A 13,258-nucleotide genomic window follows, 5' to 3' on the forward strand; every position below is an offset into this window, starting at 1 on the left:
GCCAAATTTGGTTCCAATATCTTGATTATTTTTCGAGTTACATGAAAAATTGTAAGGCAGCCCCCCTCCCCCTTCCTATCACCCCACTGAGAGGAGGGAGGGGCACCTAATATTCATAGAAATATTCCTCGTACCCAAATACCACCCCATGCCAATTTTGATACCATTTGCTTGATGGTTGCTCGAGTTATGCAAAAAATTGTCTTTTGTTTGAGAGGCCCCTCCCTCCCTTATTGATAAAGGGAGGGGTCTCAAACCATAAAAGGAACCTTCCCCTGCCTCCAATGCCCCCACCTGCCAAGTTTCACGCAAATCGGTTCAGTAGTTTCCGAGTCTATAGGGAACAGACAGACAGACAGACAGACAGACAGACAAAAATTCATTTTTATATATATAGATTTGAAATAATTTCCATTGTTCCTCCCCTCTCGTGATTTTTCAACACCTAGAGATAAAGAAGGATTTCAAATTTGTTTTTGCCTTATAAAAAAATAGCTCCTGCTTTACTTACTTACTTACTTACTTACTTACTTACATACTTACTTACTTACTTACTTACTTACTTACTTACTTACTTACTTACTTACTAACTAACTTACTTACTTACTTACTTACTTACTTACTTACTTACTTACTTACTTACTTACTTACTTACTTACTTACTTACTTACTTACTTACTTACTTACTTACTTACTTACTTACTTACTTACTTACTTACTTACTTACTTACTTACTTACTTATTTATGCTTGTAAACTCAAATTCGACCACATTTCTACATACACGAATGCTTCCAAAATGGCTAACTTATGCAATCAAACATTATCAAAAGGTTGACATTTATTTTTGGCTTTATCTACCATCTTTATAGTATCCGTGTCTAAGGTTTTACCATCGATTAACAGTGAAAAGTATGAAAACCTTCAGAAATCATAAAAAAATGGATACATTATTTGAAACATGTGCTTCAATGCAAGAAGAAAGTCCATTTTTTTTCTAGTCCCAAATGTTTGTCCATGAAGTCATCACTTCAACTTAGCTCAAAATATACAGAACTATTTAAATTTTGAAGAAAAGCAGGAGACATTTTTTTTCATAATAATACCCCATAAATGCATCCTACTTCAGATGATCCTGAACAAATTTATGTACAAGATTTATTTTTCCTTTACATTTATGCACTCTTCAATCATAAACTAAGTTGAAAGAATACTATTTTTGGTGTTGTTCTCAATCACTCCTGAAAAGTTTTATTTTTTTTATTTTATCAAATGAAGTTATATTCTCTCCGCTTGTTACATTACAACTCTTTTTCTCTCAATTTACCACCTTGAGTACTTCTACAATGTTGTAGCTAAGGAAATTTCCTATTAGATCATGTTATTGACAAATGGAGTTGGATTAACGCCGAAGGTAAGACAAACGTTTTCACAGTGATTAGTTTGATTTTGTCTTTGTAAAATCCATTAAAAGGTTAAAAAAATCTTCAAAAAATTAATTGTTATAGACCCCCCGTTGGATTTTTTCAAATTTGGGCTCAATTGAAAGCGGAAAGTCCCTGCTTTCGATTGGTGTAAAAGTTAGCGATGTTTATCTTCAAAAATAAAGTTTCCTCAGAGACACCGTACCACTGTATAGCATTGAGTATGAGTTAAAAAAATTAAAGAAATGTCATTATTGATTTAAATCTTATAAAGAACTTATATATTTCTGAGTGTTCAAACTATTTGCACTCAGAGTAATCTTTAGTAGTGGTTTTCAAACTTTTTTCACTCACCGCCCCCTATCTCGATATATTGAAGCTTACCGCCCCCTATTTAGGATTATTTTCGAACAAATTTCTATAGAAATATAACAAAAATTGATAATTTTGAGCTCTTTTATCGCCCTCTTGAAGGCTCTGAATGCCCCCCGGGGTGCAGTAGGGACCACTTTTATAGCATTTAGTATGGGTAACCAAGTTTTTATTCAAAATAACCTTATTTTGGAAGCTAGCAGACATATAAAAATGAGTTCATACCAAAATTCGCATCGTGAATCCGTCTGTGGGCAGTATTAATATGAAAGCAGACCTATGCAGAAAATAATTAAATTTAAAACATATTAACATTTTAACAAAAAAAATCTATAACACAGTGCAAAAAAATTTTCCCTGCTACTACAAATCTACTCGGGTACTTCAAAGGACCTTCCAGCTAGCGGGCAGCCTTCATCAAGGAATAGCAGCAGCAAGCAAAGTGCCACCAAGCTTCAGCAAATTATTTCGTTACAAGCGAAAGAGTCCACCATCGTCGTCGTCTTCGTCTTCGTTGTCACCCCCGAAAACATCATCTGGCCAACCGATTCCATTCGAAGCAGCAAAAAAACGCGCGGGGTAGCAACTTACTTTTCACTGATTTCAATTTCGACGAGCGCTTCTCTTGAATTCGCAAGTCGTCCTGTTGGGCTAAAACCTTTGAGTTTTTTTTGCAGGACGGTTTCCAGTGATCGTTTTTCTCATTTTATTTGAGTCAGCCCGCGAGACTGCTCTCTTTTTTTCGAATGCTTCGCAGCTTTCAAACTGTTGTGTATCAGAAGCGTTGCGCGAAGCTTTTCGTGTTGTTCTTTGGTCTGAAAATTTCCGCCTTTCGCGTTCACCTAGCGCCCATCCATGCAGCTTCCGGGGCTTCTTCCGGGGTTTGTTTCATTTCGAGCCGAAATTTACATAATATTTGCATTATCATTCAGACCGCTTGGTTGGTGTCGTCATTTTTTCCTATTTGTTTTCTTCCACTTTTTTTCCCGGATTGAAGTGGGTTGTTTTGGTTTTTTATGTGATTTTCTGTCACCCCCTATCGGGGGTTTTTTTATTCTTAATTTTAAAGCTGGATGAGAATAGTTGTTTTACAACTACTCATTCTTATCCGAAATTGAAAAAAAAACTTTTTGCGGAATAAATATTGTGGATATTTCAAAATTACAATTTGTATCAAACATTTTTAGCAATAAATCCTAAATATCAGTAGGTATTACTGAAAAATATAATTATGATCAGAAAATTTCAAAAATTCCGTTAGTTGAATAGATGAAATCCCCTTTTCGAAGCTTTTCATGGAGCGACACGGATAATTTTTGGCAGGTTAACGCCTTTGTGAAAAACGTAGGTGTTTGTATGATTGGTTTTTTTTATTTGAATTGCAAGGTTTTTTCCTGTCCTGTTTCAATTTAAAGAAAATTATTTTTCGCACACCCATAGTCATATAGGGTTTTAAGAGAGTCGATTGAATCAAATTTAAATTTTAAGTTATATGTGGAACAATTATAAAGAAAGTAAATTAAAAATATATCTACACCCAAAATACAGCTTTTACTCCAATCATGAGCAATCAAAATAAAAGCATAAATGGCATAAGAAAAGAACGGAAGCGGCGATGATTCGATTTGAGACCGTCGCGTCGGTATTTAACTTCTCAGCGCAATCACATTGCATATAAAATATTCCTTCCGTTTCGATCGAATGTATCATTTTGCTTGAGAACTCGAGTCTTTATGCCAGTAGTGCTTTTCCAATTACATCAACATTGGCGCAGTAAACAGCGCATTTTCGGTAGAGAGATTTGCTAAATTGGGATTGCATTTTTGCAACTTCTTCTATGAGTGTATAAGTTTCAAAATTTTGGAGAAAATAATTGAAGTGTGTAATAAGCTGAAAAACAAGTTCTTTAGCCTGGTCTTATGGATTTTTTGTGAAAATTGTCAAAACATATTTCTCGTCTATAAAGTTTTCATGAATCAAAAGTGGTTTGTAATCCTAAAACTCCTTTTGTGTATTTTTCAACGAAAAAATTTGTGTTTTTGAAGAGAATAGATCATAATTTTGTGCAGTCGAACTCGTATGTGCCCATTAGACTGCCTCAAATTTGTATGAGAAATATCAAGCTTGTGAAATATTATGCGCTGCAGGCTTAAATTGATCCTAGGCCTAGTACGAGGTCTCATGCCAAATTTGGGCCAGATCGGATCACGGGAAGGGGTCGCTCAACGAGCCTAAACTTTGTATTGGATTTATAGACATTTTGTTCGGGAAGGACATGAAAATCCAACCATCCAACTTTGGTCTCCTTCTGCTGATTTTTTTTTTAAATCAGTCAGAAATGCAGCCTTCGGATGAAATATTTGTCATACTTTAGGCTTTAAGAAAAATTGTTTTCAGAAGTAATCGAACGAAAAAGACCAAAGTTATTCATGGAAAACTGGATTTTCATGTTCCTCCCGAACAAAAGGTCCCAAAATTCCATACAAACTTTAGGCTCGTTGAGCGACCCCTTCCCGTGATCCGATCCGGCCCAAATTTGGCATGAGGCCTTGTAGGGGAAGAGGGGGCATAATGCCCACGTTAAGAAGAAAGCCTTGTTTTAGAGTACATTTGAAAAGATTAACTTTATTTTTTTGTTTGTGTTTGGAAGTTTGGTTAATTTTTTGTCTGAATCTGATAGTGAGCAAAACTGGAAGGTCAAAAAAGGCCACAAATTTAATGAAGTTTGAAGAGCAGGTTTAGAATTGGATTTCAGATTCAGTAGGTGCAATATGCGCATATGTGTGTACCCAATCGCTCCGTTTAACCTTTAGTAAGTGTTTATTGATTCATATGCCTCCGAAAGTGTTTGCCAGTTAAAAACACTTCTATTCTACTTCACAGCTGGAAAAATGTATTGCTACGTCCAGTGCTGCCAGATATACTGAAATTCTTGTGAATAGTTAATTAAATCTATATTAAATTTAGGAATTTTAAATATATTCGTTTATTTTCAAGTTATGTTTTCCAATTCATCATATAAATATCTTTTAAACTGTTGTGATGAAACTACATGTAAATTTAAACAAATATGAGAATTCTTTCTGTTGTGTTTGTGAGCCTACTTGGTTGAATGATTCAACTGAATCAAAGCAATCGAAAGATTCCTTTTAATTCAACCACGGTAAATGAAAAGTTCATATACCAGTATTTCGATAGCAACTTACTACCTTTTTCAGTGATTCGGAGGTTTCTGCTACCTAGTAGTAGCTAACCTAACTCGGATAATATATGGGAGGGAAATGATACACATTCATCAATCGAAAACGTTCACTGAAGAAGGTAGTATGTTGCTATCGAAAAACTGGTATATAAACTTTTCATTTACCGTGGTTGAATTAAAAAGAATCTTTCGATTGCTTTCAAACATTCTTAAAGATAAACGGACATGGTGCGTTTTGCCCTACCTAGACATGTTTTTTTTAAAAATCGTTCAAAATAACAGAAAAAATAATTGAATAAGGAAATTTTTCGTTTTGTGATGATTTTCAAAACCAATGTTTATCATTTAAAAAGATGTCAGTTAATTTTTTTTTTGCTGATAGATGCCGTAATTCCTTACGTAAATGAAGGCACAAATTGCAAGGAATAAGGCTTGAAAAATATTTTTAGATTTTTGCAGGGATTTATCACATGTTTGCTGCTTATTTTTTTGTACAAGAGGTTTCTACTGTTAAAAAGAAGGCAATAACGTACAGAATTCTTAAAATAAGTGTATATCTAGCTAGATATCGCAGTGTGGCATTTTGCTCTCACTGGGCATATTTTTATTTATTTATTAATCATCCTAGGCTAAGCCTTTTATCTGAGTCTGAACTTAAAAAAAAAAACATCGACCACACTTCAATTTGTAGTAAAACACTTCTTAATACTAGCTTTAATTTGGTTTCTGGACATATTCAAGTTAATTTCTTCTACATATGCGTTGTAAAGCGCCATCATCCTGTACATTGGCTCGTTTCTTGCGTAATTTTGGATCCTGTTTGATAGCTGGAACGGCCTTATGCTGCGCAAACTATTGCGTCCTTCGTTGGGAGATATCTGTGAGAACAAGTACGGCGAATAATACCTTCCACTTGTCAAATCCTTCAAAAACAACGCGTCAATTAACTTCCTGCGATTCTCAAGCGAATCCAGTCCGACCAGCATGCACAGGGCTCGATAAACCGGCATTTCCTCTTGCCATCCAATGTTTCTTAGCGCGTATTTAAAAAAACTTCTTTTGGACTCTCTCCAGTCTATTGATGTTAACGTTGTAGTACGGTTGCCAAAAAATGCTGCCATACTCAATTGAAGTCCGCACCAACCCGACATAAATTGAAACGATAGTATACGGGTCGTTCAAATCATTACAAATTCTGCTGACCATTCCAAACATTGAATTTGCTCTATGTGCTTAGAGAAATTCAGTTCTGTATCTATCTCCACTCCAAGATCTTTTACCGACGTCTTCCTAGTAATGATCAAGCTGTTTTCGAGGCTATACTCATAGATTATGTTCGATGTTTTCCGAGAAAAAAAAATAACGCTACATTTCGATGCATTAATTTTCAATCCATAGTTTCTGCAACATTCTGAAAATCGGTACAATGCGTTTTGCAGAATCGAACAATCTTTCTGGTGACGAACAGGAAGAAATATTTACAAATCATCAGCGTATATCAGCACGAAAACGTCGTGCAGAACTTCGGGAAACTCGTTCATAACAGTGATGAAAAGAAGGGGTCCCAAGTGACTCCCTTGTGGTACACCACTGTTAACCCAGAATGCACCAGATCTGACATTTCCCAGTCTCACGTACTGAACTCTTTCAATAAGGTAAGAATGTATCCATTTAAGGCAGTTACCAGCAATTCCATTCTTGCAAAGTACGGAAAGAAGAGCATTGATTTCAACCACATCAAATGCTTTCGACATGTCCGTATATATATGTAGTATCGACTTGAAGATTTGTCACGGTCGACCGCCGTTTCAGAAAACCATGTTGAACGTCCGACATTTTCCTCTCCAGCCAAGGGTACATTTGGTCGTAAACGATGCTCTCAAAAAGCTTTGGTATGTCAGACAGTATTGCCACTCCACGATAATTTTCAACTAAAAGCTTAGAAGAACTTTTTTGTATCGGTACGATGTGCGAAATCTTCCAAAATTTCGAAAAAATTCCTTCGTGAAGTGAGCCTGAGAACAGGCGATGTAAGGGTGCTTCGAGTCCGTTTACACACTTTCTAAGGACCGAGTTCGGTAAGCCATCGGGACCACTACCTTTGGATTCATCGAGCTTTAAAATTTTCTCTCTGACATCTAAAATCAATATTGTTAGCTCAGAAATAACTTCTTCTGGAAATTGATATTCTTGATCACTTGGTACATTATTCGAGCAGTATACACTTCGAAAATAATTATACCCCCAGTTCCCCTACTTGCACTAAAATCAATTTAAGCCTGCAGCGCATAACTTTTTTAAATATCGGGTCATTTAGGGCACTCTAGTACATACACATAATTCCAAATTTTTTAAATGATTTAAAATTGTAATAAATAATCATGAAATGAAGGGTTCATTCTGATAGTAAATACTATTCTTTAGTGAAGAGTCAATTATAATTGAAAAAGCCAAACTTTCAGATGCAGAGTATTGAACCATAAACTAAATTTAAACTAAAAATTTAAACATTTTTGTGTAGATGAGCTGATAGCAGTTTTGGCGATATAAGTGGTGTATACTTAAAAGTCGACTGATATTGGGATAATTTTTATTCAAAGTGGAAAATTAAAACAAAGGCAAACTGATGTTGAAAAATTTTTGCGTCCCTAACTCGATTTTTTATCGGATTATGTTTATCTTTCCTAGTTTGTGGCGTTTAGAAATTTGAAAACTTATCATTTTAAAGTTGAATCGATCAATGATAACTGATGAAAATTTCTAACCCTCATGAACAACAATAAACTGAGTCTATTTGGGGTAATGTTTGAATTTCTCAAACCCTGGGATCTAAAAAGATATCAATTTAATTTATTGTTTATTAATTTCAAAAGACATACCCCTGATGAACAGCTAATAACTTATAAGAGTAATAAAATACAAAATTGAGGTCTTCGAAAAAGTTGTTCAGCGGAAAATTTCCTTTGAAGAATTCATAAATTGGTACAAATACCATGATCAGGCTCGGCTCCACAGAAGCAATAGAAATAATGTCGATTTTTCAGTACAAAATATTGAATTTTTTCATACAAACCTAAAATTTCAAATTTACTCATGTAATCGTTACTTGAAAATTTTGCGAAAAATGATGAATGATTTTTGAACCACAACGAAGCGTTTTAGACCCCAGGGTTTGAGAAATTCAAAAAAGACCCCAAATCGACTCAGTCTAGAACAAAAATAAATTAGTTTGAATCTATTTATGATCCTTCATTCATTCAACGATACAGATAATAGAAAAAATGCTACAAAGTGGAAAATTTTCCGAATAAATACGATACAGATTTTGTCTAGATAACCTTATGCCGAAGATACAACCTACCTACGAAGATACAACAATTGGAAAACATAAATTAAATATTTATCTTCTGAAAATTGAATGGAGAACATAATAACTATTGCTAAATAGTGTCTCAATTGTTTATTCAAGGAATTTAGCGCATAACTTATTCATCCTCGCTCATTTTTTTGTAAATGATAGTCAAACGATAAATACTTAAGAATTCAAAAATCTCCACTCAGTACTTTTGTTGTTACCTATAAACTTTATTTAAAAATACTGAACCCGTTCATTTTTGGCAACAACGGTTTTTTTTAAACGACATAATCTCATAGTTTTCGCTACAACAAGACAAATATATCTTAGACAAAAATTTTAAAAAATATTTAAAGCACTCAAAAATTACAACAATGATGAATTTCATATTAAATTAAATTAAAAAAAAATACAACTCTATTGTGTTGTGCGCCTATTTGGTGAGCCTATATTTCAACAAACACAATCAAAAGACTAAAAATGCTAATAAATAAATAAAAATGATGAAGAATGACAAAAATTACAAATATGAAAAAAACAAGCATTTTAAACAAAACAAGAAAAATTATAAATTTAATACAGAGATGATAATAGTAATTGGAATTGTGATTTTTATTTACGGGAACCTTCAAGGTAGAAATAAAATCATGTCAATGATAACAACAACAAAAAATTTCATGAAAAAATTAGTGATAAACACGTTGAAAAAAAAACCCGTTCGATTTCGGGCGTATTGCCATAATTGATCAGGGTCTATGCTATTCGTACACAAAAGTGTGTACATCATCAAATTGCTTATTTTGGAAGGCAACAAAGCTATGCATAAAATATAACCTAACAATCGATAGAGATAACTTAAATGGCCTAAATCCTTTTCAAACACTCAATATTAAAATAAAGTATACAACAAATAAGATAAAAGCATTCAAGATTTACAATCGAAACCATCACTTCAAGGGCACAACTATCCCAGACACGTTATCGGTCCCAAATCCAGCATCGAAATGGATTTTCCTCTTATTTTTTCAATCAAACGGTTCAAATTATTTCCACTTTTCCGCAAACCTAGCCAACACAATACCCATCCAGAATCCCGGATTCTCACACGCCGTTTTCCCATCGGAACAGGTTCCCGTATTAAATTGAAAAGCCCTGTTAAGCCTCGGTCATGGAGAAGGTAGTTCCCTACAGGTTGTTTTCCACGGGTTACAAAACCGATGGGAAAAAAAAAGAATGATAAAACAGAATAAACCCTAGCCCCGAGATCACCAGAACACCAACAACGGTACCAATTTTTTGGATTTTTTTTCGCATTATTTCCCACTTTTAGGGAAGACAACAACAACTGAAATGATGCTTCTATTCGAATGTGTACACATTCGTAGAAAAAATGAAAAGAAATCTTCCCAGGAGCCGAGCCGAAGGATTTGGTCCAATATCAAAATTGGGAATCTCTACGCTCTTTTCGAAAGGAAAACGGATAAAAGATTCTTGAAATGCGAATCCGTCAAAGCCGAAACCAAACATCCAAACATCGTCCAAAGGGATTGACGATTTGAAGACTACAATGAGTGAGCCTAGTGAGCTTGCTAAGCCAAATGTGATCTGAAAAGAGAATGAAAGAACCTAGGAAAAACAACGCGTGTGAAGAATTTTTCTCACAAGACTCAAAAGTCCGGCTCCGAGGAGGAATTAAGTTGTGTTTTATCTTAGCGCGGGGAGGTATTTTTCCTCCATCGTTTGACCACTGTCCATGGTCCAATCGAGGGAAAGGAGTGTTGTTAAAAAACAGCAGATTTCAAAGCGAAACTAGAAAATTCACACAGGACAAATTTCAAGTCCGCGGCACCAGGAGAGGAGCAGAGGGGGGAGAATGGCGGGTCAAATTCTCAGCGGGTCAACACAGAAGGACATAAATCTTGTCCGAATAATGGGCCGAACAAAAGGACTCACACTTTCGAGGTAGACTTCGGAGGGCAAAAATAAACGAAGGAGACTGAGGAAGAAAAAAAGCGGTCGGAAGCTCCGATGGAAGAAAGAATAGAAAAAGGCTGCCAGAGAGCAGATTAAAATCACCGCAGGGGACAGGCAACAAAGCCGAAACGAGAGAATGATGAACGGAAAACGGAGAAAAGATTGGACCTGATGGCCTGAAGGTTCGGATAGGGTCAGCGAGAGCCAAGAAAAAAGTTTATGATTGTTTTTAAACTAAATTAATGAACTCATTTATTTGTTCTGTTTTTTTTTTTTGTCGTGTTTCACTTTTGTTTCAGCCCGGTTTGATCCGGGGGCAATTTGGGGTTGATCCTACCGACAAATGCACAAACTACAGCTTCTATGACATGCAGAAGCTTCTCCTGCGGTGGAGAAGAAACGATGCCACCGAGTGGTGGCGTTGCGACGTTGTCAAGCATGCAATTCGACGTCCCGAAAGAGTGCTCGGAGGGTTAGCACGCGTGCGGCCTTGCGTGCCCGTTAATCAGCTTCACTTGGACCACGGAGAGTCCCTAGAAGGTTGGTTCCGGAAGCTCAAAGGTCCGAAACTGGGATTGGAGTTTCGTAGATGTGGTGGGCGAAATTTTGCTGCTGGGGACACGGTAGAGGTGGCAGAGGTTGTTGCGGGAAGCTGTGCTGATAATGATGATAGCTGTAGATGTTGAAGTTCGGTTGATGGTACTCGATCTCTTCGAAGCACTTGCTGAACTCAAACTCCTTGTCCTCCTTCAGGGCGTTGCGTTTGTTGTGCCAGTTTGGACCCAACATGTCAACCAGACGATGACGAAGACGATACATAACCAAGATGAAGCTGGTTAGGGAAGCTGCAGAAGCTACCAGGACTGCTCCAACAACGGCACGATCTTTGGATTGGTGACGCTGATGACATCCTAGTAATTCCGGATTCACTTCACGTAGGGCTTCTCCATTAAGGCGTTCTGGGAACTCACAAATGATCTGGCTCTGCTCCGATTCCATGGGCTTTTGACGTAAAAGATTGTGCAGCCACTGCAGGTGACAGTTGCAGATCAATGGGTTCTCGGAAAGATCAAAGCTTTTCAGCTGCTTCCACGGTAAAAGTTCTTCGCGGACACTTCGAATGGCATTATCTCGCAACACAACATTCTCCACATGAGGCAGTCCGGAGAAAGCACCTTCTTCGATGTCGGACAAAATTTTGTTGGAAGTGATCACGATCGTTTCCAGATTGGTGTTGGCAGAGAAAGCTCCAGCTTGAATGCGGCGTAAATTCAAAGCTCCAGAGATATCGATCTTCCTCAAGTTGGACAATCCGAAGAATGCGCCTTCCGGGATAATCTCAAAATCATTCTGACCGATTTTCAGCTCCTCCAAACGCTTCAGCCCGCTCAGCTGAACCGTGGGAACCTTCAGCAGATGATTATCCGAAATGTCTAACGAACGAATACTCTCCAGCCCACGAAAGGTATCAAAGGTTACATTCGTTAGCATCGATCCTCGAACATCCAGACGACGCAGCTGACTAAGTCCTTCGAAAGCTCCCGGTTGAATCTGGTTCAAGGCATTCGTTCCCAGGAAAAGTTCCGCCAACATCTTCAGCGGCCGGAAAGATGGAGTCGGTATTACATTGATCGAGTTATCGTTCAAATACAAGATCCTCAAGCTGGTCATTCCTTCGAAAGTTTCCGGATGTAAATTCTCGATGCGGTTTCCAGCCAAATTAAGTTCCTCCAACTTAGGAAGCGACTTGAACATTCCAAAGGTCAGTTCGTTCAGGAAGTTTCCCCGCAGATTCAAGACACGCAGCTCTTCCAACCCATGGAAGGTCTTGTTGTTGATCGATCCAATTTTGTTGTTGTTCAAATGTAACTGAAGCAAGCGCTTCTGATAAAGGAAAATCCGCTCCGGAACTCCCAACAAATGATTGTAGCTTAGATCCAACATCGTCAGATCCGTGTAGAACTGGATCGACGAATCGATCGCCTTAATCCGATTGAACTTGATCACCAGCCGCTGGATGGCGGGATTCAACGCGATCGGCAACACATCCAGTTCACCCTCGCTGCAAGTCACGTGCAGCTTAACATCGTCACAAACGCACTTATTCGGGCAGAACGACACTGTCAAAACTTGTGGCGCCAAAACGGCCACCAACACACACAAAATCACTTGGTTCATTGTTTCTTTTGGATTTTTCTTGGTTTGTCACTTGGAAAAAGTTTTCCAAATTAAAAACTTTCTTCTCTGAAATGCAGATCTCAACTGCACCGAATCAAACTAGAAACTGAACTTGTCCGACGAGATGCAGTTCCTTTTAAGGGGTGCATCTCGAAGAACACCTCGCTCGAAAGAGAGGCAACGACAACAAAACAAAAGCCGATCGCGTTCTCTCTCTTTTACTCTCGTTCGTACTCATCCTCGCCGAAGCATTCTTCTTTGAAGATGAGATTCTAAAGACCGAAGACGAACAAGGGTCCTGTTCAAAACGAATGAAGCTCAAAAACGAATGAGGGGCTAACGATGATCGTATATCTTCGTTCGAAACTCGGGTGCATCTTAGATCGGTTGCTCATTCTCCCGAGGGAACTCACTGAGAACGATCGCGTCACTCATCGAAACACGATCACCAACCGAAGCGATCCGAACTTAAGGTCTCATCATCCGAAATCTAAACCCGAAGAGGCCACGCGATCCTCGCACGTTTCGATCGTTTCCTTTTTGACCGATTCGCTTTGGACGGATATGATCTCGGATCGTGGCAAAGAAAACCAACGAAATCACTAAGAAAACGACAATTTATGGTCGCGTCGTGAGAGTTGCACCTGCAGCTGCACCGCAGCATAATCAGTGTGTGCTGCCCTTTTCCTTCCATTCGAATAACAATAATACTTACAGAGTAAAAGAAAAAATCTTATTTTTTCCCTTGGCAACG

At 37.5% G+C, this 13,258-nt stretch overlaps 1 protein-coding gene across 1 annotated transcript; it reads right to left on the bottom strand.

The window, feature by feature from the left end:
- Positions 1-10,549: 10,549 nt before the first annotated feature.
- LOC129747008 (leucine-rich repeats and immunoglobulin-like domains protein 1) lies at positions 10,550-12,590 on the bottom strand. Its single transcript, XM_055741019.1, has one exon. It carries the CDS (start codon positions 12,502-12,504, stop codon positions 10,882-10,884), a length of 1,623 nt encoding a protein of 540 aa, XP_055596994.1. The 5' UTR covers positions 12,505-12,590; the 3' UTR covers positions 10,550-10,881.
- Between the last annotated feature and the right edge of the window lie 668 nt (positions 12,591-13,258).

The sequence above is a fragment of the Uranotaenia lowii genome, chromosome 2 (genome assembly GCF_029784155.1).
Source record: "Uranotaenia lowii strain MFRU-FL chromosome 2, ASM2978415v1, whole genome shotgun sequence".
In the NCBI taxonomy this organism is placed as follows: domain Eukaryota; kingdom Metazoa; phylum Arthropoda; class Insecta; order Diptera; family Culicidae; genus Uranotaenia; species Uranotaenia lowii.

Bases quoted from the DNA above. Each gene is read 5' to 3' on its own strand.
- LOC129747008 (XM_055741019.1), bottom strand. From the start codon at position 12,504: ATGAACCAAGTGATTTTGTGTGTGTTGGTGGCCGTTTTGGCGCCACAA.